The sequence below is a fragment of the Choloepus didactylus genome, chromosome 10 (assembly GCF_015220235.1).
Source record: "Choloepus didactylus isolate mChoDid1 chromosome 10, mChoDid1.pri, whole genome shotgun sequence".
In the NCBI taxonomy this organism is placed as follows: Eukaryota; Metazoa; Chordata; class Mammalia; order Pilosa; family Megalonychidae; genus Choloepus; species Choloepus didactylus.
Genome location: NC_051316.1, coordinates 41,069,738 through 41,093,695, shown reverse-complemented (window position 1 = coordinate 41,093,695; position 23,958 = coordinate 41,069,738). Strand labels below are relative to the sequence as shown.

The following is a 23,958-nucleotide window of genomic DNA, read 5'->3' as shown; positions in this document are numbered from 1 at the left end:
TTGGAGGATCTGAGGGCAGGGTCATGAATGGTCATTTGCACACTGGTGTTTATGGAGAGAGTATGCATGATTTGAAATGGGTGGAGGTGGCCTAGGGTGCATCAACTGAGGAACAGAACGGTGAACTGTTAATGTGTGCATACAATGGAATATTGTGCAAGTGTGAGAAGGAGTGAAGCTGTGAGACATGCAATGAGGTGAATGGATCCTGTAGACAGCATTTTGAGTGAAGCACACCAGAAACAAAGGCAAACACTATAATGTCTCACCAATATGGACTAACTACAATGGGTAAACTCAGAATTGAACCTCACAGCACAGCTTATCAGAGGAATGCTTATTGTAATGGTCCCTAGATTGTAAGCTCTTACAGCAGTCACATCTATTCCTTATTTGTAATGGCTATCTCCAGATTCCGAGGTGCTGATCTCTTTGTGCATAACCTGATTGATCCCTGGAACTTTGGGTATCTGTGTGACACTTGAAACTCAGAGCTAGAACTCGGCAGACAGGAATGTCAGTATTAGCACATATAGCAACTGTTAAAAAAGCTGAAAAAGAGTCCAGACTTCAACAAGAGATATGAATGAAGCAGATGTGGTTAGGACTAGGGCAAATCAGGTCAAAGGGTAAAGGACAACACTGACTACGCTTTAAAACTTCAAATTCCATGTGAGACCAAGGGAAGAGATGTTTAGTTGGTACAAGATCTGTATTTCCTAAACAATTTAACTCATACAGTTTGTTCAAATACCATAATTACAGGGAACTTTTAATAGGAAGTGAGACCTGGTAGGTTTGCATAGGTTAGTGTGAAATAGAGACACCTTCCGAAGTATTCTGGACAGAGAATAAAAACATATATGCAGGGCCCCCATGAGGAGCTGGAGGGAAATGTGGAGGTGTTAGGCTTCCTCACCTGGATTGTTGCTGATGTTCTCACAAACATTGAGGGCTGGTGGTTTGATGTGCGGAGCCCTCTATCATGGGACTAGCCCTTATGAAGCTCCTTACTGCAAAGGAGAGGCTAAACCTGCATATACTTGTGCCTAAGAGTCTCCTCCTGAGAACCTCTTTGTTGCACAGATGTGGCCTCTCTCTCTCTCTCTAGCTAAGCCAACTCAGCAGGTGAACTCACTGCCCACCCCCTCCAAGTGGGACCTGACTCCCAGGGGTGTAAGTCTCCCTGGCAACATGGGATATGACTCCTGGGGATGAATCTGGACCCGGCATTGTGGGATTGAGAACACCTTCTTGACCAAAAGGGGGATGCGAAATGAAATGAAATAAAGCTTCAGTGGCTGAGAGATTCCAAGTGGAGTCGAGAGGTCACTCTGGTGGGCATTCTTACGCACTATACAGATAACCCTTTTTAGGTTTTAATGCACTGGAACAGTTAGAAGTAAATACCTGAAACTATCAAACTGTAACCTGGTAGCCTTGACTCTTGAAGACAATTGTATAGCAATGTAGCTTACAAGGGGTGACAGTGTGATTATGAAAGCCTTGTGGATCACATTCCCTTTATCCAGTGTATGGATGGATGAGTAGAAAAATGGGGACAAAAAACTAAATGAAAAATAGGGTGTGTGTGGGGTGATTTGGATGTTTCTTTTTTACTTTTATTTTTTATTCTTATTTTTACTTTTTCTCGTACAAAGAAAATGTTCAAAAAAAAGATTGGGGCGATGAATGCCCAACTATATGATGATACTGTGAACAACTGTACACTTTGGTGACTGTACACTTTGGATGACTGTATAGTATGTGAATAAATGTCAATAAAATTGAATTAAAAAAAAAGCTAAAAAAAATAAGTGGTGTCCTTTTTAGTTGTTGTTGGTGTCTTATCTGCATGCCTACCCCTGGTATCAGAGGCTGCGTAACCATATAATATAGGACACTTTTGAGAGGGAACAGCACACAATTAATAACTACACCAGAGCAACAGAACTAGTTCTGGCAATCTAGAGTATATGGTCACCCTAAGTTTGGGGGAAAAAGTATGGAGGTGAGGTTGTTCTGTATTCCACATGTCCAAAGCTGGGCATAACAGGAAAGAAAGGACAGGCTTTTCTCTTATGTCATGCTGAAGGTGCACATATGGGGAATGATGAATCACCCCGAACCAAAAAGTGTCTGACCAGGCTTGCCTCTGGTGTTAGCCCCAGAAAATAAATGCTGAAGTAGGCAAAATTTGTTCACTGACTTCTATTTGTCCTCCATCTCCTGTTGACCTCTCTGTGTGTCTCCGCTGTTTATTTCTGACAGTGACCTGCTCTTCCCCAAGACTCAGAAACGTTCCTTCTGCTTCTCCTTCCCCAACTGCATCCATGTGAAAACACCCATTTGCACATCCCACGAATCTTGACCGGCAAAATTACTCACCCACTGATTCCTACGACAAATGTTTTCATAATTAGCTTTGAAAATCACGTCTTCCTAAAATTACCTAAAATTAAAAAAAAAAAGGGATGCTCGTCACTTAGATGTCTAAAGAGATAAGATAGAGTCATGTGTTCGAAGAGTTAGCTGAGGGGAAAAGAAGAGAGTTATCTCTTGATTATCCCAGCCTGGATTATCAACATTCCCTGAAGAATTTCACACTGCCACACTCCACTGCTGAGTGACAACACCTGGTACAAGCTCAGGGCATGCACAGTGATGTCAGTGAACTAACAGGGCCCACGGCCAAGCACGTACCCTCGAACATCTTCAAGGGTGAGGAAGAGTTGCAAGGCCACAGCACGATCCAGCACATTTCATACTCCCATATCCAGGAATGTTGCACTTGAAGGATTCAATCATCTGGATATGAACCCTTTACTTCCAGAGTGGGTGAACCCTTTTGGTTGGCCTCACTTTTTTGTTTTCTGAAAAGGGGAGAAAGTCACTGCTGGCTGGCTGCTGTTTGCTCACCAAAAAAGCCATGGTTTGGGGCCAGGGTATACAAACTTTTTCTGAAAAGGGCCAGATAGTAAATATTTCAGGCTTTAAGGGTTGAGAGACAAAATCAGAATAATTATTTAGGTGTATATATATATATATATATATATATATATAAAGAAAGAAAACAAATTTCCACAAATGTTTTGATGAAATTGAAAATATAATATTGTATATATATTTTTCGCAATACAGATCTATTACTGAGAGGAGTGGAATCTCTTTTTTATTGGGATAAAATTTCTCTTAACTGGATTTCAAAATCAGTGTTTCCTATCATAAAATTGATTGCAAATGTTCCTTGTAAAAACCATTGTTAGTTCCTGGTTGACCAAGAAGGAGGTGTAAGATACTCCAGGGTGCCATTTCCCCACAGAATCTTTGAACAACTAGCAAAAACTGGCAGAGCCATTTTCAAAACCCCAGAAAACAGTTAAAGGGATGTAGTAACTGGGCAAGTGCTGAATCAAGAAAACACAGCTTTAAAAGCAATAGGAAAAGTCATGAAGCCCTTGCTGACCCCTTTGCCAACCCCTGCTAGCATGGTGTGGAGCCAGCCTGTGCTCTTATTGTGAGTCTCTGGCCCTGTTCTGGGGGAAGCAAGTAACCCCCATACAACATACAGGAGCAGAGGAACCGCTGTGCAACATACAGGAGAACTATGTATGTTGGTGGTAATCCATTGGGTGACAACATAAAAGACTGACCCAAGAAACTCATTTCTATCTCACCCTCCCCAAACTTGCCCTGCAGCAGAAGCAGCTTAGAGACAGGTAAAGCAGAGTAAACCAAAGTGGCCTGGGGCAAAGGGTTACCAGCTTTAAGACACACAATTGAGCACGAGAGTGGGGAAGGGTGGGGGTGGGAGTGGGGGTGAGGGTGGGGGTGGAGCGGGAATCTATTTCATAAGGAGTAGAGGGGACATTCAGATTCCTGTAAACTGGGTAATTCTTAAGGCCATGAGTAAGCACAAGTCCAGACAAGACACAGGCTCAGAAAAGACAGACAGGACAATGCACTCTCCTCTCACCTCAGCCTGATCTTCTTGATGAGGGCTAAACTCAGCCAACACAGAATGAATTTTGACAGACTGTGAGAGGTGTTTTTTTGTGTTGGTTTATTATTTTTATTAGATCTTGGCACTTAAGATAATTTGTCATCTCACTAGCTGGATATAAACTTAAGGGACAGCTCAGGGACTAAATCTCAGAATTAGCATTTTGGTATATTAAAATGTACAGCACGCAACAGAAGATTATAGGGCAAACAAAGAAACAGGAAATGTTGACCCATTAAAAGAAACAAGATAAAAATTCAGAAACCATCAATGAAGAATACCAGACATTGGACAACTGGGAAAAAATAAAAAAAAAAAATCTTCAGTGTGCTCAAGGAGATAAAGGAAAACATGGAGAAAGAAATAAAGGACAGCAGGAAGATGATGAATGCACAATATGAGAATCTCAATGAAAAGAGAGAAATTTTAAATGGAGCCGAACAGAAATACTGGAGTTGAAGGCTACAATAAATTGAACTGAAAAATTCCCTATGGGGTTTCCATAGCAGATTGGAGCTGGCAGAAGAAAGAATCAGTGAACCCAAAGACAGGTTAATGGAAATGATTCAGGCTGAGGAGCATAAAGAAAAGAGAATGACAAAAGTGAACAGAGCCTAAGAGTCCTGTGGGACACCATCAAGTGTACCAACATACATATTATGGTAGTCCCAAAAGGAGAAAAAAGAGAGAAAGGGGAAGAAAGAACAGTCAAATAAAGAATGGCAGAAAACTTCCCAAACTTAAAAGATATGAATATTCATATCCAAGATGCCCAATGAATCCCAAACAGGATAAACTCAAGGAAAACCATGCCCAGACATATAGTAGTCAAACTATTGAATGCCAAGGACAAGGAGTTCTGAAAGCTGCAAGAGAAAAATAATGTGTCATGTACAAGGGAGTCAAAATAAGTAGAAGTGCTGATTTTGCATCAGAAACCATGGAGGCAACAAGGCTGTGGGGCAAGATATTTAATGTGTTAAAAGAGAACAATTGCCAACCCAGAAATTTACATCTGGTAGACTGTCTATAAAAAATGAAGGAGAAACTGACATTTTCAAATAAAAAACAGATGAGAGAATTCATCACCACCACATCTACCCTACAAGCAATGCTAAAGGGAGTTCCTCAGGCTGAAAGCAAAAGACACCAAACAGCACACTGAAGCAGCATAAAGAAATAAAGATCTCCAGTAAAGGCACTCATACGGGTAATAATAAATGCCAATAATATTGTATTGTACTTTTTTGGTATCTAACTCCACTTTTTACTTATTACAGTTTCTAAAATATAAATGTATAAAAAGTAATGATAAACCTATGGTTTTGGATATAAGTGTATGAAGATAAGATCCATAACAATTACAACAAAAAGGTGGGGAGGGAGTAGAGGATAGGAACAGTGCATATGTATGCTACTGAAGTTCAGTTGGTATCAAATCAAACATGATTGATATAGATTTGGGATGTTAAATTTAAGCCCACATAACCAAAAATAAAATATATGAAAAATATATACAGAAGGAAATGAGAAAAGACTGAAAATGAAACACTACAAAATATCAAATAAATATGAAAGTAGGCATTAATGGAAGAATTGAGGAAAACAAAAGGCGTAATATTCACAATGACCAAAGAGCAAAATGGCAGAAGAAAGTCCTGCATTATCAGTTAGTTTAAATGCAAATGGTTGACACCCTCCAGTCAAAAGGCAGAGACTGGCAGAATGAATAAAAAGCATGAGCCAACTATATGCTTTTTGCAAGAGACTCACTTTAAATTCAAAGATACAAGTAAGTTGAAAGTAAATGGAGATAAAAAATATACCATGCTAATAGTAACCAAAAGAGAGCTGGGGTAACTATACTTAGATAAAACAGACCCTTGTTTCTTGGCTTCTTTTCAGTTTATCAAAAATATTCCAAATTGAGAGAAATTGCTTAAGGGTCAGTTCCACTTTCATTAACAGTCTCACAAGAGATAAAAATTTGATAGCGACTGTGATAAAAATAAAACAGAACAAGCTGAACATTTAAGTTCCACCTGGCATTGCACGGCTCACTATTTATCTCCATCCAAACTGTCAATGTGTATGAAGGGAAAACTGCAATGTTGGATGGATATTGTAAAATATCAATGGATATTGTAGAATAAATTTTAATGATGTAATTTTTCTGCTTTTGAACTTTATTTTACTTTATTCTTATTTTTGATATGTCAGCGCAAGGTTGCCAACTCTCCTTTCCTGGGAAGAGAAAGGCTACCTTGTATTCTAAGATGGCATCTCTGTCACTGTTTTTGGTGATAAATGTCCTTTCTCTTATGACATACACTGTCAACAGATGTTAGGTTCGTGTCCTCACTTGTCATTCACACTGTCCTAACACTCTGTCATTCCTTGCTCTCTCATCTCTATAAGTATATATAGCCCTAGAGGTCATTTAGTCCACACTTTTATTTTGCAGATGAGGAAACTAGCCCAGACTACGAAGTGACTTGCCCAAAGACCCATAACTAGTAAGTAGAAAAGCCAGAAATGAAACTAAAATCAAGCCAGTTAACTTCCTTCCATCACTTCAAGCCACTAAAAAGCACTTTATTACCAAGGGTAAAGAAAGGATACTGCATGTGGGCTGGCTTAACTGTCAGAATGTTATGTATTATTGATGGGGTATATATTTGCTGTATTTGCTGAATGGACAGGACTGCTGGTTCCCCTCCCACCCCCTTGCAACACCTGTGCATATAAATGAGGATACTGAATTAATTACATAGCATATAAATAGCAAGTAAGTGTGGTTGTGGAACCAGAAACAGGCTTGAGGGGCTCACTTGCCTGGAAAATCTCCCAGCTCAGAAACCTGGAGTGAGGTGCAGTCAAGAACCTATTTATAAAACTTGAATAGACACTTTTACAAAGAGGAAATACAAATGGCTAAAAAGCAAATGAAAAGATGCTCAAAGTCACTAGCAATTAGGGAAATGCAAATCAAAACCACAATGAGTATCATTTCACACCTACTAGAATGGCCACTTTAAAAAAAAACAAACCCAGAAACTGTAAGTGTTGGAGAAGATATGGAAAAATAGGAACACGTATTCACTGCTATTGGGAATGTAGAATGGTGCAGCTGCTGTGGAAGACAGGAAGCTAAGTATAGAACTGTCATATAATCCACCAATCCTGCTACTAGGTATATATCCAGAAGAAGTGAAAGCAGGGACGTGAACAAACATTTTGCACACCATATGTTCACAGCAGCATTATCACCAATTGCCAAAAGATGCAAGCAATCTAAACATCCATCAACAGATGAATGGATAAACAAAATGTGATATATACATATGATGGAATATTATTCAGCTGTAAGAAGGAATGAAGTCCTGATGCATGTGACAACATGGATGAACCTTGGGGACATTATGTTGAGTGAAATAAGCTAGACACAAAAGGACAAATATCGTATGATCTCACCAATATGAACTAAATATAATTAGTTAATTCTTGGAGTTAAAATCTAGAGTATTAGGTTACCAGGAGGTACAATGAGGGTAGGGAATGAGGAGCTGATACTTCATTTGTACAGTTTTTAATAAGGTTAATTAATTACAAATGTTTGGAAATGGATAGAGTTGATGGTAGCACAATACTGTGAGTGTATTAACAGTGCTGAATTATGGGTTTGATTATGGTTGAGATTATGGTTGAAAGGGGAGGTTTAGGGTCATGCATGTCACTAGAAGGAAAGTTAGAGGATAAAACACGGGACTGCATAACATGGTGAACCCTTTTGCGGATGGTGACTGTGGTTAATTATAAAAATATAATTAACATGAACTAGAACAAATGTATGTCACTATTATAAGGTGTTAATAATAGAGTGGTATATGGGAACAAATTACAGCTAATGCAAACTATGACTATAGTTAACAGTAATACTTGTAATATTCTTTCATAAATTCTAACAAAGGTACCATACAATGATAAGTACAGAGGTGTTTTATGGGGTATGGGATTTGTCTTTTTGGGGCAAGGAGAATGTTCTCAAATTGATTGTGGTGATGGAAGCAAAACTCTGTGATTGTAATGAGAGCCATTGATTGTACACTTTGAATGGATTGTATGGTGTGTGAATAAAACTGTTTAAAAAACAAAATGAATCTATTTATAAAATCCCTGGTGCTCTGGAGGGAACTCCCCCAGCCAAATTCAAATTTTTAGCTAAACAGGAACCCCGCCCCTCCCAGCTTTCTATTAGCCATTTTGGCCTGTCAAAAAATGTTGGGTGCAGCCCAAGAGCAGTGAGCAAAGGTTAACAGTGTACTGGAGACAGGGGAATTGGAAAAAGCAGAAGTAAAAGATGCCCCGAGGTTTAGGGGATGGGGTGGGGTGAGGAGTGGACCTAGCAATCCCAGAAGCCATTTATTTAAAAAACTGAGTTGGATGCACAGGACAGCTTCAATTTCAGACCTGACCTTGTCCACCTTGACATCACATTCTATGATTTCAATGCCAGCTTCATCTTTGAGAACTATTTTGATGTGAAAGTTAGAAGCTTGCAGTCAGGAGTTGCCAGGTTCCAAATGTACACAGCAGCAGACTTTATAAGGTAAACACAAGTTTGATTAACTACAAACTAAATCATTTGCTGTCCCCAGAGAGAAAACCATCTGAACTTTCCAGCTTCATCAATCCAGGGCACTAGGAATATGAGTCACATCTAATCTCATGAAATAGTTACATAGTTTATCTCCTAATATGTACAAAGCATTCCTCAACAGCAGACAGCATTTGCAAAGGGAGAAGAGAATGGCCTAGGGTAGTCAATGGCAAATTCAAAAAGAGTCATTTTTTAAGCTTTTTTTTTAACCCTAGGTAAAACATGTTAGTGGGTCCCTTTTAATTAATTGATATATGTTTATTAGGTTTAATCCATTTCACTACTAAATGTGGTATCTTTTGGATTCTAAACTGTAGTATGATCAGATGTGGCACATCCAGGAGCCATGAATTTTAAGAATAGGAACTTCCTAATACAAATGATCTGAAGGACGAATGATGACGTAGAACAAAACATTGTGCTTCTCAAATGCTGCCAAAGAGTGATTTGACCTTTGAGGGAAATGCTTTCAAGACCCCATACTCATGTATTTTGGTCAACAGATATTTTGATTATCTTCTTTGATAGGGCAGTGATTTTCTACTATTCTTTAAACTTTGCTCTTTTGGAAAATAAACAAATCTTCCCAAGCCTGGAGTTTGATAGGCAACCCATGACTCTCCCCTTTGGAATCACTATCTGAGTAGAAACTTTGGAGCTTCATGTCATGTATGCTAATATTTGGTTATTTTCTACTTTTCTTTCCCTAAATATACAATTGGTTTATAATATTGGCTGTTCTATTTCGAACTTAAGCACACTGCCGTCCTTATGTGCTTCAATCCTTGCCTCCCATCGGAGATTCAGCCTGCTAGGTCATCCAGACTGCAAACTCTTTCTGTCAAGTGCCAGCGAGTACATGATTTTGGCTTTGTATGCAGTACTCAGTTCTGTGCGACAACGTGAAAGCAGCTACCCACATGAGCTGTTTTCCAATAAAATTTTAAGGACACTGAAATGTGAATTTCATGTGAATTCCAGGTGCCATAAATTATTCTTCTTTGATTTCTTTTCAACCATTTAAAAAGGTAAAAACCATTCTCAGCTCACAGGCTGTAGTTTGTCAACTCCAGTGCTACAGGGGTTGTATATATATTTCTAAAATAAAAATTAAAAAAAAAATCCCATAGAATTGTACAACACAGTGAAACCTAATATGAACTATAGCCTACAGTGAACTGTACAATTATAATAATACTGTTTCATCTATTGTAACAAGAGATTATGTCTGCCCTCACTGGGATCAAGATCGGACAGTGTCCCTGGTGCTTTCTCCCAAATATCTGTGGGGTCTGTAGTATTAAAGCACTACGCCTATCATGAGTGAACATCCTCCTCAGCAGGTCATCTATTAGCCCATTAGGGTATTAAGAGTTCCAACAGCGTTTGCAAAACGCAATCAAGTTCCACGCTTCAGCGCAGGGACGTTCTGGAAACACCTCCAAGCCCCAGCAAGGCGGCGCTGCGGGGATAGGACGGTACTCACCTGGCGTCTCAGTTCGAGTCTTTCCAAGCAGAGCAGTGGAAACGATTACTAAGCGCGCGCCCGAAAACTAACCCGCGGCCACCCGCAGCTCGCTAACCCGCCTCCACAGCCCCTTGCCCTCTCCGGGTCAGAAGGAGACCAGGTGCAAGTCACCACCCAGAGGACCCTTCCAACCCAAGCGGACGTCCAGCCACGCGTTGGGACCGGAAGGCGGAGCTCCGGCGAGCGAGGCCGCACGCGCACGGCCCCCACAAGGTCCAGCCCTTTTTCGTCGGGGGCGCGCGCGGCCCTGCGCGTGCTTGTGGCGCCCTCGCTGTACTCCGGATGGTTCCGCCGTGCGCGCAGCCCGCGCTCCTGCAGCGGCGAAGCTGCCAGCCTGGGAGCCAATTAGCGCTCGGCGAGGCGGCGGCCACTTCCTAGTCGACCGGGCCGCGCGCTCCGGACGGCTCCGGCGGCCGCGGGGCGGGGCAGGCACTCCGTGGAGGCGCTTGGCTTGCGTCCGCTCGTCTTGCAGCCTAGGGTGGGAGCAGGTCCTTGAAGGTGCACGACTGCAAAGTAGGCAAAAAGAAACTTTGGGGCTCCGGGAGTGTCGGCTGGGACGACGTTTGGTTGACTTTTTGTACGCGGTCTTTGGCATTAGCCTCTCAAGGAAGCGAGATGTCGAAGCCGCCACCCAAACCAGTTAAACCAGGTAAGGGAGGTGCTCGCGGGGCTTCCTGGCCGCCTCCACGTCCTGCGCTTCCTCTGCCACTTGGCAAGGCAGATCAGGCATGTACGCGGCTCCTAACCTTGCTTTGGAGACCGGACCCACCAGGAGGGGAGTTGTTAGCTTTGTTGCGTTCACTACAGGAGAGATCATTTTTGATAGCGAGAGCTGCTGCTGCTTTTTTTTTTTTTTTAAGAGGAGTCACCTTCGGTTTTGCAGCCTTGTAATTCACCAGCGTGCGTGATGGCCACGTCTCCTTGAAGCTTTCCGGGAAGACAGGGCCATTGATCGCAATTTTTTTTTAATTAAATATTTCTTGAAATGGCCTTTTGGCCACTTCCTCTTTTGTAAAGTGTGACACTGTAGAGTTAGAGTTCCTGACCGGCGAGAACGAACGGGAAGTGCGCTGCTTGCAGGGTGGGGTGGGTGAGCGAGTCTCCTTTGGGGCTTTTGAGAGTGGCCGCGTTTGAAATTGAACTCGGGATCTTCCTACAAGCATTTAGCAAATTCTGCGCGTGCTCGTGGCGGGAAGAATCTAGGCTGCGGCACAGTAATCTGGGCTACTACGGTTCGGAAGTGTCACTTTATCTTACAGTTCACGTACTTTGCCCCCGCTCCTTATGGTGAATTTGAAGTGCTAAACTGGAGAGGATGAGATTGCTAAATTCCTCAAAGCACTTTTCTCGTTCATTTTTGACTCTGTTCTTAGAGTATTTACTGTGATATGAAGAAAAAAGAATTTAAAAGGATCTGATGCGTTTCAATTCAGTACTATTATAACAAGTTGTCTTAAGTGCATTCATTTGGGTACGTAATTACGGGAAACATAGGAAATGGAAGATAAATGTCTCTGATGTAGTCTCAGGTTTTTCTTCCAATCTCATGTAACTTCAGTATTGCAAAGGCTGGAACTTAGTCTATTTACATCAAATTTTGAAGTAACTTTCCTTGCCAGGGGTGGAGTTTGAGTGATTAAAGTTTTTTTCCTTGACATTTCTAAACTTTGGTTAAGCGTTGTGACTTTCGTGACTATCCAGTTTTCTTTGAGATCCTACAGTGGCAGTACGAAATCCTTTTATTTGAAAATTATGTACATACTCACATATGTGGAATAGTCATTCACTGAGGACTTACACTGTGATGGGCTGGGTGTGAAGAAAGCTGCTGAGGCCTTAGGCTCTGATGTGAATGAAGGTGGGGCATGACTGGGGTTGAGTTCTGAGCATTAGGTGTGGAATTTGATGAGGAATTTGCATTTTAAGTGTATATGCATGAGGTGGCAGCTTTCTAAACTCGATTGTAAACCTGGACTTCGAGTATCCGACAAAGCAGAGTTGTTCTTTAAAAGCTAAACAACGTACTTCATTTTAAAGAATGTCCTGAGAAGCTGTTCATGAGGTTCTTCATCTCCTCAGACATTTCACGTGTCTGTGCTGTATCTGGAGGAACATCTGTGTGTATATGTGTTTTAGCAATCTTTTTTCCAACTGGGGATATACTTCCAGGAATCATTCTTGTTGTCTGAAGCCACTGCTTTCTTCCTCTCAGAAGTCAGTTTGTGAATTCACTGTCCTGATGAGGAATATTACTCTCAATCAGAAACTTTGTGTGGACTGGCTTAATAATTGAAGACAAAACTGTCCTATTATGATAATGGCTCACATTTACAATATGTAAGGCACTGATCTAACCACTTTTACAGGTATTAACTCATTTACTCCTCAGGACAACGTCATGAGTTTGGTACAGTTATTGTTCCCATTGTACAGATGGGGAGATGAAGCCTAGGCACAGGGAGGTTAAGTAACTTGTCCAAGGTCAGCAACTGGGTGGGGCAGGATTAGAACCCAAGTAGTCTGGTTCTGGAGTCTGGGCTTGGTCTCTGGAGTCTAGTCCTTGGTCTTTCATGTCACAAAGTGCATGTTGTTGGTCACCCCTGGGTTGACAGTAGCAAGGAGTATGGTGCTGTGCTTTATACTTTTTTGTTGTGCAGGCAAGCTACCTGGGTGGAAATAGTCAGAGGCACGTCGGGATTGAGAAGGGTTGTGTTTATTTTTTTGGTTTGTTAGAACCCTGCCTCATCCCCCAGATGACTTCTAAAAGTACAAATCATTTGAGATTAAAAATAAAATACATAAGGAAATCATGGTAGTGTAGAAGGAAAGACGAATAATAAGAGGACACCAGAGGAAAAATTGGTGTACAGACAAGCATGTGGTAAGGTCCTACAAAGTAACTAAAGGAGGGCTATGGATTTAGCTCTCAGTTTCAAGCAAAGATAAAAGATCAATTACAAGATTCTTAGTGCTCATGACATTAAAATGTGTTACTTGCTCTGAGCAGTAGTTATTTTAATGGCATTGAGATCTGAGACTGACCTTCCCATGGGTTCTTTGAAAGTGTTGAAGTGGATTGGACATCTCTACAAGAAATACAAGAAGGAATAGCATAGTGGTGTTCCTGAGATTCCTACAGACAAAATGGGGCAAAACAGCATGGCTCAATTTGATAAACAGGAGGGCAAAGGACTTTTGGAAGATGTTAATAGTAAGACACGTTAAGCTATAATATGGGCTAATGCGTTTAACAAGATGGTCAGCATCCACATGACAAGGGAACACTCATGAAAGGAGGCTGTCCAGGCGAGTCTCTGCCAGACTGTGGTGGAAGAGCCCTGTACCTTCGTTTTCTTTATCAGCTTCCAGAGGTTATATCATGGTCACCTTCTTTGGGTTTTTGACCACATCCTAAATTCATTTGCTAAAGATTTCTTAATGCATGCAGCTTATATTTAAAGCTCTGTGCTAGACATGGGGTTCCCAAGGAACAATAAGATGAGGTCTTATCTCTGAAAGTCTTGAGTCTAATGGGTGAGATGTACGTATCTACAGACATTATCTTAGAGTTGTCCTATGTCTACAGTTGGATGGCTGATTTCATAAATCTTTCAAATAAAAATAAAAGTGATATATTTTTATTATAGAAAAATTAGAGCATAAAATATAGGTAAACAATAAATATATAAATAGAAATATAATAATTTTCCCTGCCTAACACCTAATGATAACCACTGTTAACATTTGGGTAAGAATTCTCTCAGGTATTTTTCCTTCTTCAAATCCATTTCATTAAAAAACCAACAAGTATCCTCAGAATGTTGTCTCAGCTTGAGTTTAAGTGTCTTGCTATTGGTTAGCATATGTTCTCTAAAATCCGTACAATATTGCCCACCCGCTGCTTGAAAAATCAATTCTGTCACAGTTTGAACTTTGCTCACTGAATTTTTTCTGTAGAGTCACTTTTGGCCATTCAAGGTCTACCACTGAAAATTTCCCCTTGTCTTCTAGCTTCTGATTGTTAGATGAGCCAGCACTGTACGCTGCTAAGAAATGTCACAAGTTCGTGGTCTTCAGCTCCTTCTTCTTCTTCGTCGTCATCTTCTTCTTCTTTTAAATTTTTAATGTGATAATATATATACAACATAAAAAATTTCTTATTTTAACCATTTTAAAGTCCACGTTTCAGTGGTGTTAATTTTGTTCACAATGTTGTCCTACCATCTTCACTATCATCCATTGCCAAAATTTTTCCTCACCCCAAACAGAAACTCTACCAATTAAGAACTAACTTCCCATTCCCCACCCCACACCTGTGCATGGTAACCTGGATCCTAGTTTCTGACTCTGTGAATTTGCGTATTCTAATTATTTCATATCAGTGAGATCATACAATATTTGTCCTTTTGTTTCAGGGACCCTTTCCCTCTTCTGAACCAGTGCTGCCTCTCAGTTTCACATGCAGCATTTGGGGTTCAATTAGGGTAACCCTGCCTGGTTTGTCAGAGTGTGGAAAACTGAACTTTTGTTCTCATGAAAACTTTTTAAGAGACTTTATTCTGAGATTTGCATAAGGATGGTCCAAAGGATACTGAATGAGATTTGGACCTTAGAATCATCACATTCTAAACAGGCTTGATAACTTTCCATTATAATTGGAAGCCTGATGTTTGACCTTGGCTATTTCTTTCAAATGGCTGATTGATTTTCGTGGTGAAAGTAAAACGGCATAAATATTTCACGAGTCTTGCGAAAATAAACTCATGGGACTTTGAAGAAGCAAACGTCAGTGTCTTGTGTACTTCTGTATTCACAGTAAAAACATCATGAAACTTCAAAGGTGGCACATGTGCTGTTTAAATGACACAGTCAAGAGGAAAAAGGTTTTCCAATAAAATGAGCTGAACTTTGGTGTAATTTTTTCTCCCCTGAATAAATGAATTAGTCGAAGGTGAGGATATGAGATTGGCTTTGAAATCTGCACATGAATAGTTTTCTTTCATAAACTCAATGCTCCTTTATTATACCTGAGGGCAGGATAAAGTCTGAGAATCATCTTGAAAATTTCAGAATGATGATGAAGATTATGATAATATTTAACATTTCTTTGACCTTATGTCAGGTGCTGTACCAAGCACTTTATATATTCTTTCTCATTTTATTATTGTAACTTCCCTTTGAGGTGGGTGCTAAAAGTCCCATTTTATGGATGAAGGAAATGGGACTTAGTGAGGTTAAGTGAACTACTTAAGATTACAAAGCTAGTAAGTGGTTGGTTTGATAGATGAGCACCCATCTTTGTTAACATATGCAATTGTATTATTTACATTTGCTTTGCATAGCTCCCCTCTTTCATGTGCTCTGTCCCCTCTTTATTAAACTGTACATTTTTCGGGAGTAAGAACAATCTTTTACTCTTTCGTAACTTAACAGCTACTGAATTTCTTGTGTATGACAGATACATACAAAGTCTGGATACATTAAATAAAGTCTTTTTATCTGGAAAAAGGTGGATGGAGATTGTACTTGGGCACATCTTGCTACAGAGTAGCAAAGGCTGGAGGCAGTGTACCATCTGTACTCAGTGTCCTGAAATAGTGGCCTCCCTCCCGCTGAACTTCCCACATTCCCACGGCTGGAGCTTTTCTGAAGCACACCTCATACCTCATGCCCAACTGAAAACTATTGCCAAACTTACCCCACTTGCTTGATGCACAGGGGAAGACAAAATACATTGGAAAGGAATAAAGGAAGGGAAGAAGGAAGGAAGGAAGGAGGGAGGGAGGAAGGAAAGGAAGGAAGGAAAGGGAGAGGGAGGGAAACTAAATGGGCTGATGTAAGCAGTCAAGTCAAGATTCTCTACTGGAGTAGATCAAACAAATCAGTTTAGGAAAAAAAATTAAAGATAGCTGTACAGAGAATTCCCTGTTTTGAACAGCTGCATGGTATCCATTGTATTTATTTAACCAGTCCCTTATTAGTGTACATTTAGAATTTTTGCAGTCTTTTGTTATAACAAATAGTGTTGTGACAGCCTTGTTGCTTAGGTGTTTGACTAAATGCACAGGATGAAAAGTGCTGGCAGTGATTGTTATGTGGGACGGTATGTTCACAGTCATCTTCACAGACATTTCTAAATTGCCCTCTGAAGAGAGTATCAGTTTACCTCCTACCAGAAAACTATGAGCATGTCTTAAACAGAAAATTTGCAAACACATGAAATAGGAGATGTTATCAAGGTGGCCAGAGGGCTGGGAATTGCAAGGAAGGAGCTTGAGGAAGCTGAGAAAGTATCAGAGAAGAGGGGACATCAAAATAGGATTTTGAGTGCTAGGAGTTAGTTAGGCAGGAAAGGGGGAAAAGCCACTGAGCAGGCAAAAATGAAATAAATTGACATGTTCTTATGGCCATGTTTACCTGACTGCATAGATGCTGAGCCTTTTACAGAGAAGGCTGGGAAACTTGGTGTGTACACAGGGAACTATGAACTACAGAAATTTGTTCCAAATTAATGAGAGAGTCATTTACCTAGAGTCATTTGGACAAATCTATACTGATCCACCCAGTGAGCAAGATTCTAAATGCACACTTCTCAGCAGCCTGGGTGCATGTGTGTTTGTCAGAGTGTTAACAATAGCTGTGGGAGTAAAGCTTACAGCTATGGGTTAAAGAGGGCCAGCAGCTTCAAATCAACTCAACGATTTACTGCTGGTGCTACCATGGCCACTTCCTTTTTATTCATTCTTGCCAGTCATTTCCCACTTTATATTTGGGCATATGTAGAATTTTTAGAGTCACAAGACACATTCCTCAATTTACTCTTGAAGTAGGAGTTGGGAGTGCATTTCATGTTTGTGCATTTTGACTATATATTTAAGTCTTTAACATATCTTTTAGAATTTGATAAAATACTTTGGTTTTATATTCTTGGGACCAAAGGATGCACTTAATGTGGATCTTTTCTGCCCTGGCTCCCAATTCCCAAGGATCCTGAAGGTAAGTTGAATTCAAATTAAGGAAGACCCTTGAAACCAATTCAGTTTTTACTCTTGCAAGGGAAGCTGCTTCAGGCACTTTCCAAAGATGTGAAGACAGTTCTGGAGAGGGTTGTTCTGGCATCCCTACACTCCAGGGATATTGCTTAGCTCTGAGAAATCCATGGGTTACATTTCAGGATTTTCTACTCCCATCAAGGAGGAAAGAGTTGAATCAACTCTTTCTCATGGAGTGTCTTCTAGGAACCTACAGACCAAGTCTATACTTGGGACAAGACTCCTCTAAATTTTAGCTCTTTGATCATGGTGTGGCTGTGTAGACAAGAGAAGCCCATCCTTTGGTGAAGTGGGCAGTTTTCTCAGGCTACAGAGTGGGTGAGATTCCAGAATCTCATTCCTCTTTGCTTGAAAATTAGATAGGCTTTTATGACTACCTCTAAAATGTTGACTACACAAGTTTTCAGGTTTTTGTGGCTGGCAGTGTATTCTTTAACTCTTTGGGGGCCTACTGTTTGGATGAGTCAGTGTAATTTTGTCTGTAGGTAGCCCTGGGAGTTCTTAAACTGAAGAGATTTTTACTGGTTTTTCAAGCAAGGAGACTGGCTGTGAAACCTTGGAACAGAAACCAGGCCCTCCAAAGTTAGTCTTCTGAATCATGTGCCAAACTTGAGATTGTTTTTAACCTTATTTTTTTTTTTCTTTTGGGGAATAAGCTCTTTTACTCCTCCGTACCCAGGTTCTAAATCTTAGTCACCCAAGCAGCTGTTAACTAGGACATGAGCCATCCTTAAGCTGGAAGGTAAAGTAGGAATCTCTGCTATGGTGACTGCCCACTTCCTCTTTCAGGGAACCCCTCCCAACTGATGTGGCCTCTGGTTCTTGCCTAGTGGCCTCAGTCTCTGGGACCAGTTCTGTACCTAAATGGTGGGGTTCTGAAAGGTCCCTAGGATTTGACACTGGCTTGGAAGGGGCTCTGTTTTTCAGTGGGCTCCTGCTCATTGCCTTGTGCCTGATTCTTGATTGGTGCCTGGTCCCTCTGATGTCTTGATGCCTGCTCTGTAACCTCTGTTGGTGATGACTGACACATGGGTACCTACTGCTTGGTCTGCTCTGAACCCTTGTCAATTGCCTGCTTTCTCCTGCTTAGACACGTCACATATCGTTTGGACCTTTGGCTAATGGTTCCATGCACTATGGTCCTAAGACTGGTCTATGTCTCTGTCTGCTTTTGGATGTGTTTTCTCGTGGGCCGCCTTCCTTCAGACCCCTGACTTTTGGCAGATCTGCACAGGGTTGATAAGGCTTTTGGAGTCTGGCATAGCCACTTTGTTGTTTGAGCCCTGATTATGGCGCCTCATGGTACAAAGCTGTGCATTGGTATTGGGGGAGGAAGAGTATAGTAATGGAAAATAAAAGCATTGGGATGAAGCTCTGGTCCCAATTTTTTATTAACTTCCTAGATGACCTTGATAAGTCACTGGATGACTCTGGGCCTCATCTTCATCTGACTCTAAATCTTCTTCGTTGTCTTAGACTGGCCTTTCAAATAACTTTTCTTCCATCTTGCTTTTTCCTGTTTCTTGGAGGTGACATTTTTAAGCCACGGATTCAAGTTCAGACCTAGCTTTATAGAAATTCTCAGGTTTGTTTCCAGGGAGGAAGGTTTTCAGTACTTCTTTCTAGAAGAGGGATGATGAGTCTTCCCCTGTGGAAGTGGTTCTTGGGTCTTACCCTCCCATTACTCTCTCAGTTAACGCTGGCCTCACACAATAAACCAAATTTATTTTTGTATTTTTTTTTTTTAATTTTAAATAAGAGGATATTTATATGTTTGTAAGGAGTCTTATGTAATGGCACTTTTTAAGGATGTAGAATTGTATTCTTGGGAATTAGTTCAATTGCTATATCTTCAGAACTCAAACAAAAATAGTTCTATTTGTAGTTAAAAATTATAGTGCTCTTGAATATTAATTTTCTACTAAGGGATAAAGAATTGCAATTTGTCAGGTTAGATGACAAGAGATGGTAAGTTACTTGCAGTTGGACAAAGGGTATTGAAGGAGAGCAAATTCCTAGTAATTATTATGAAAGCCTGCAATTTAGACAACCGCTATGCTGGTGGAAAGCCACTGCCCTAGAGAGCACTGGATTTTTCCTCTTCTGTCTGTGTGGGCAGAGAGTTTATTTTCACTGTCAACCCTTCCACATCTTAAACAGCAAATAGCTCTGCATTCTCAAGGGTTTGGGAGGAGACCAAGGGCATTCCTAGAAGCTTAAGGGCAATTGCCTTGTCTCATTCTTCCTCTGTCCCCTAATCATTTTCATAACAAGATAAAATGATCTTCTTGGTGTCCAACAAAAAACAAAAACAAACAAAAATTCCCACAGAAGTCAGTGAACAGTGTCCAATCTCGGGGGTGGTGAGGCCTTGCAGTCTTGGGATGGCTGTTAGGGTTAGTGCCAAATATAAGTATATGACCCTCAAAGGTGTTGTAAAAGCCCCTGTCAATCCACTCCGCGCCCCCCTTGGGAGAGAAGGGAATTTCCACAAGAATAGTCCTATAATTTACCCTACTTTAATTACAGCCTCTCCAAACCACAGCTAGTCATTCTCTGGGGGAAATCTTAAAGAACTCTATTCTGTTGGGCCCTTCTTCCTCCTTGTAGAATCTCATATGGTTTAGGAAAATACCTAGACATTTCTTTGGGTTAAGATTCTCCCCTGGACTTTTCCGGGAGTCATTTAGACTCCTCAGGTCTTTCCAGACCCTGCTGACTTCTGTCTAGCCCCTCCTCTCCATAAACAATCTAGACTTGCAGGGCCAGACCAAGTTGGGAGAAGGAACTTAATCTGCCCAGCTCTGCGTCTCATCCTCTGGGGCCATCCATCTACTGCCAGCACTGCTCCATGCTGAGCTTTCAGCAGGGGTGCCCTGGAATGGTGGGTGGGCAGAACTCGGGCCTGAGGTGTCATTCATGTCTGACTTTTCTGGGGGCCCTAGGCAAGCCTGGCCACTTTTATGATAGGAGCAACACCCTTCGAACATCATGCAAACCTTTTGAAGTAATGATGCTTTGATTTGAGAGACTTAAATAGAGAGGCAGTTTCCAGTATAAAGGCTGTTGTCTTAGTGAGTAGATGAAGTTGGAAGAAACGAACGTTAGATGTCTTGTTGGCTCCCTATAGACAGCCTCTCCGAACCCACTGTCCTGTTTTAGTTCTTTTATAATTTGAGGTGTGCATTTGTGGAATCTCTTATGTGTGCTATATCGTAGGAGACTCAAATGTGAATCCTTTTGTTTTCCGAACTGGGAGGGACTCAGCTTGTCAAAGTTATTGCTGATTGTTTACTTTCTAATTACTTTTTTCCTCATGTTTGATAATATTTCTTACACAACCAGAGTTGATAGTATAACTGGAAACAGTAAAGTACCCTCAGCTACAGATTTGGTCCCTTGGATGAGTTTTGAGTGCGCAGCTGGCTGAAGTTCAGCTGTGTGATGTCACTAGTGACTCTCTTTTCCTTTTTTAGATACAGTGTATGTCCTTGATTCTATACCAGGTTTTAAATGGGTTCTACTATAAATGCCCAATAAAAGAGACATTTCTATCATCACATGATCTTGCTAGGGATGTGTCTTTGTAGAGGGCTGAGACTATTTGTTAATATATCCTGAGAATATTTTTATTATTGCTGAGTATAGTACCAGATTTTTGTTTAGTTTCTAAACACTGGTTACGCACATTCATTTACCAGGTACTTTGCCATGGTGTTTTTTCACACACTGAGTGTGACCGAGTAGCAAGTCATGAAATCCGTTGGTCATGACGAACATCTTAAAAAAAAAAAAAAAGAAAGAGTAGAATAGAAGAGAATAAACAAAAAATACCAGAGTGAATCAGCCAAAGTAAGACTAAGTATTTTTTGTGAAACTTTTTTTTTTCCATCTTATGACTATGTGTGTATGTTGTTACTGGATTCTGGTGTGAAATATATTTTTCATTGTGGGTCTCAGAAAAGTTTGAGAAACGCTTCATGTCCCTAGTCTAATCTCTCACCATTCCCCACCCCAAGCTCCAGGCACATTGATCTGTCTCCAGGCCCTCGGTGTCTTTGCTCTTTAACTCTGGGACTGCCCTTCTTGGCATGGATAACTCCTCTTATCTTTCCAAACTCAAATTAGATGTCATCTCCTGTAAGAGCCTCTTGGTCATCCATTACTTACATATACTCTTTATGCTCAGTTTTATGGTCATACTTGTCATTGTCATTGCTTCTCTCTCCACTAAATTGTTTTCCATGGCGAGGTAAGGGAGACCTAAGAGGACTAAGAAGGATTCATAGGAAAAAAATACTCTGCTGATAAATAAAATACAAATCACTTGTAAGTTTTCCTTCCATGGGGCATTAAAAGAGGAAGTGTTTTTATGGTTATATATGGAATTCCTTCATTGTAGAAAATTAGAAATTGAAGAGGAAAATAAATATGACTCATAGTTCTACCACCCAGAGATAACTATTGACATTTTGATGTTGCCCTCCAGTTTTTCTTCTGTGCATACTTTTGTTTTGCATAGCTGATTATATAGTAATTTTACCACCAGCCTTTTTTACTTAACAGAAAAACACCTAAGTATATCCCCCCAAAAACTGTCTAAAGGGTATAATAAACCTTGCCTTTATTTTGGTAACCTGTTGCAATATATGTATACATTTATAGGTTCTTGCATTTATATTTTTTAAAAAACGAATTGTATGTTGATAACCCTAGGTTTCGAAAGTGTTAACTTTAAACTCATATTTAATTTTTTAATAGGCACCAGAGGACATAATGGTAGGTGTTGTGCTTTGTTTAACAAAAACATTAAGATATTTCTGTTGGAGTATTATAAATGGTAAAGTCCGTAATATACAGGACTAGGATTTTAATGCTGCCTTCTAGTGAGGACAAAGACGCAAGGAGTTAAGTCCCCAAAAAAGGTAAAAATTAATAAAAAAAATTCAATAATAGCCGACGTTTATGAGGACATGCACTGTGTCAGGAATTGCACTGAGTACTTTACATATATTAATTTGTTTTGTCTCATTAACCCCAGCGTGCCAACATTAAAAATATAGTTCTTAATTTAAGTTAAATGAGCATGATGTATGCAACCTATTCTCAAATGTTTAGGAAGTAGATGGATAGATGGATGGATAGATGAAAGGGGGGAGGGAGAAGAAATATATAACAAATGTGCCAGCTTGCTAAAAGTTGGTAAGTCTGGGTATCTGGGTAGGGGGTATATTGTAGTTCTGTCTATTGACTTTGTATTATTTTTGCAACTTTCTTTTAACTTTGAATCATTTCAAATAAAAAGTAGATATATATATAAATACATACATATATTATATATATTTATATATATGGTTCTTTCTGAGGCTGAAGCAGAGTATTCTGAGCCTGAGCTCTGGAGCCAAACGGCCTGAGTTTTAACCCTGTCCCTGCCATGGCCCAGCTTGTGGACCTGTACTACTTACTACTCTATCTGTGCTTTGGTTTCCTCAACTGTAAAATAGTATTAGTAAGGTTTTTATGTCAAGGGGTTGTTTTGAGGATTAGATGAGTTGCTGCTGGTGAAGGCTTTGTACAGCGTCTGACACATGGGAAGGGGCCAGTAAATGTGAGCTTGGGTAGGTAATTTGGTCTGGGTTTGGAGGTTTGGTTTTAGTGTTGGAGAATTTTCTAGCTCTAATCTTGGACACAGGAAGTTGTTCCATATAGGAGGAGGCCAAGAGCTCACTGAATTGGTGCACAGCAGATTTGGAACTGCATTTCTTCGTGTTACGGCATAATGCTCCTTTGCCCGACTCTTCTTACAGGAAAGGGGAACATTGAGTAGGGGACTGCAAATTTTCTGTAAAGGAACAGATCTTAAATATTTCAGGCTTTCCAGATCACATATGTACTCTATTGCAAATCCTCAACTCTGCCAAATGAGCATGGCTGTGTTCAATAAGACATTATTTACGGGCACTGCAGTTTGAATTTCAGATAATTTTTACATGTCATGAAATATTCTTCTTCCTTGATTTTTTTTTCCTAATCATTTAAAAACGTAAAAACCATGGGCCGTGTAAAAATAGGCGTTGCTGTTGAGGGTCAACACTTGACCTTTTCTTGCCTTTTGCAGAAGGTGGCATGACCAGTGTAGCCTTTTTTCTAGCTTCCAACAAGTAAAAGAGTTTTCTTCCATTCTTCCCCATGGTCTCACCAATCTGTCTCTGGAAGCAGTTCATCTTGGTTGAAGGATCCTTAGGAAGCATTGCACTTTTTCTCTGGCCAGTCAAGACATAGTTGGCAAATAGCTTGTCATTTGAAATTCTGAACCCTACTCTTAGGGAATTTGATGTTATACCATGAAGAAGAAATAAAAATAACCAGGAGTTATGTCCCCTCAAGATGTTAAAGTAACCAAGTTTGCTAGAAAGGCACTGAAAAAAAAAGATAAGCAAAGGCAAAAAATGGATTAGAAAGGCACACTGTTAGTAAACAGAACCTTCTTGTCAGAACACACACTGGCTACTGTTTTTAATGAGTCTGCCATTACTGTAGCAGAAATCAAGACAAGTTTCAAATACTTTAGGGTTTTTTTTCTTCTTTTTTTGCAATGGATAGGGGAGATGGCAGGGAAGAGGTGGTATTGGAGTAAGGAGGGAATGAAAATATTATGTTGATATTCTTTTCTCTTAGTTACATCCTTTTGTAATCTATATATTCAAATAGATTT

The 23,958-nt window shown here is 40.3% G+C and overlaps 2 protein-coding genes across 3 annotated transcripts in view; one reads left to right on the top strand and one right to left on the bottom strand.

Annotated features, from left to right (window-relative positions):
* The window catches only part of NMRK1 (nicotinamide riboside kinase 1), a 28,096-nt gene extending 17,655 nt beyond the window's left edge, over positions 1-10,441 (bottom strand). Inside the window, exons 1-2 of one of the 2 annotated variants that reach the window (XR_005219109.1) lie at positions 10,150-10,441; positions 2,389-2,452 (exon numbers count right to left, since the gene is read on the bottom strand). Coding sequence is in view for 1 of the 2 variants with exons in the window: in XM_037851141.1 (XP_037707069.1) it covers positions 2,389-2,417 (29 nt within the window). In the remaining variant the exon portion in view is untranslated. The remainder of the gene's footprint in view (positions 1-2,388; positions 2,453-10,149) is intronic. The other variant, XM_037851141.1, reaches the window with a different exon arrangement.
* Positions 10,442-10,531: 90 nt separating this feature from the next.
* OSTF1 (osteoclast stimulating factor 1) overlaps positions 10,532-23,958 on the top strand; it is a 49,164-nt gene continuing 35,737 nt past the window's right edge. The window contains exon 1 of the mRNA XM_037851140.1: positions 10,532-10,840. Coding sequence (XP_037707068.1) covers positions 10,807-10,840 — 34 coding nt within the window. The 5' untranslated portion in view covers positions 10,532-10,806. The remainder of the gene's footprint in view (positions 10,841-23,958) is intronic.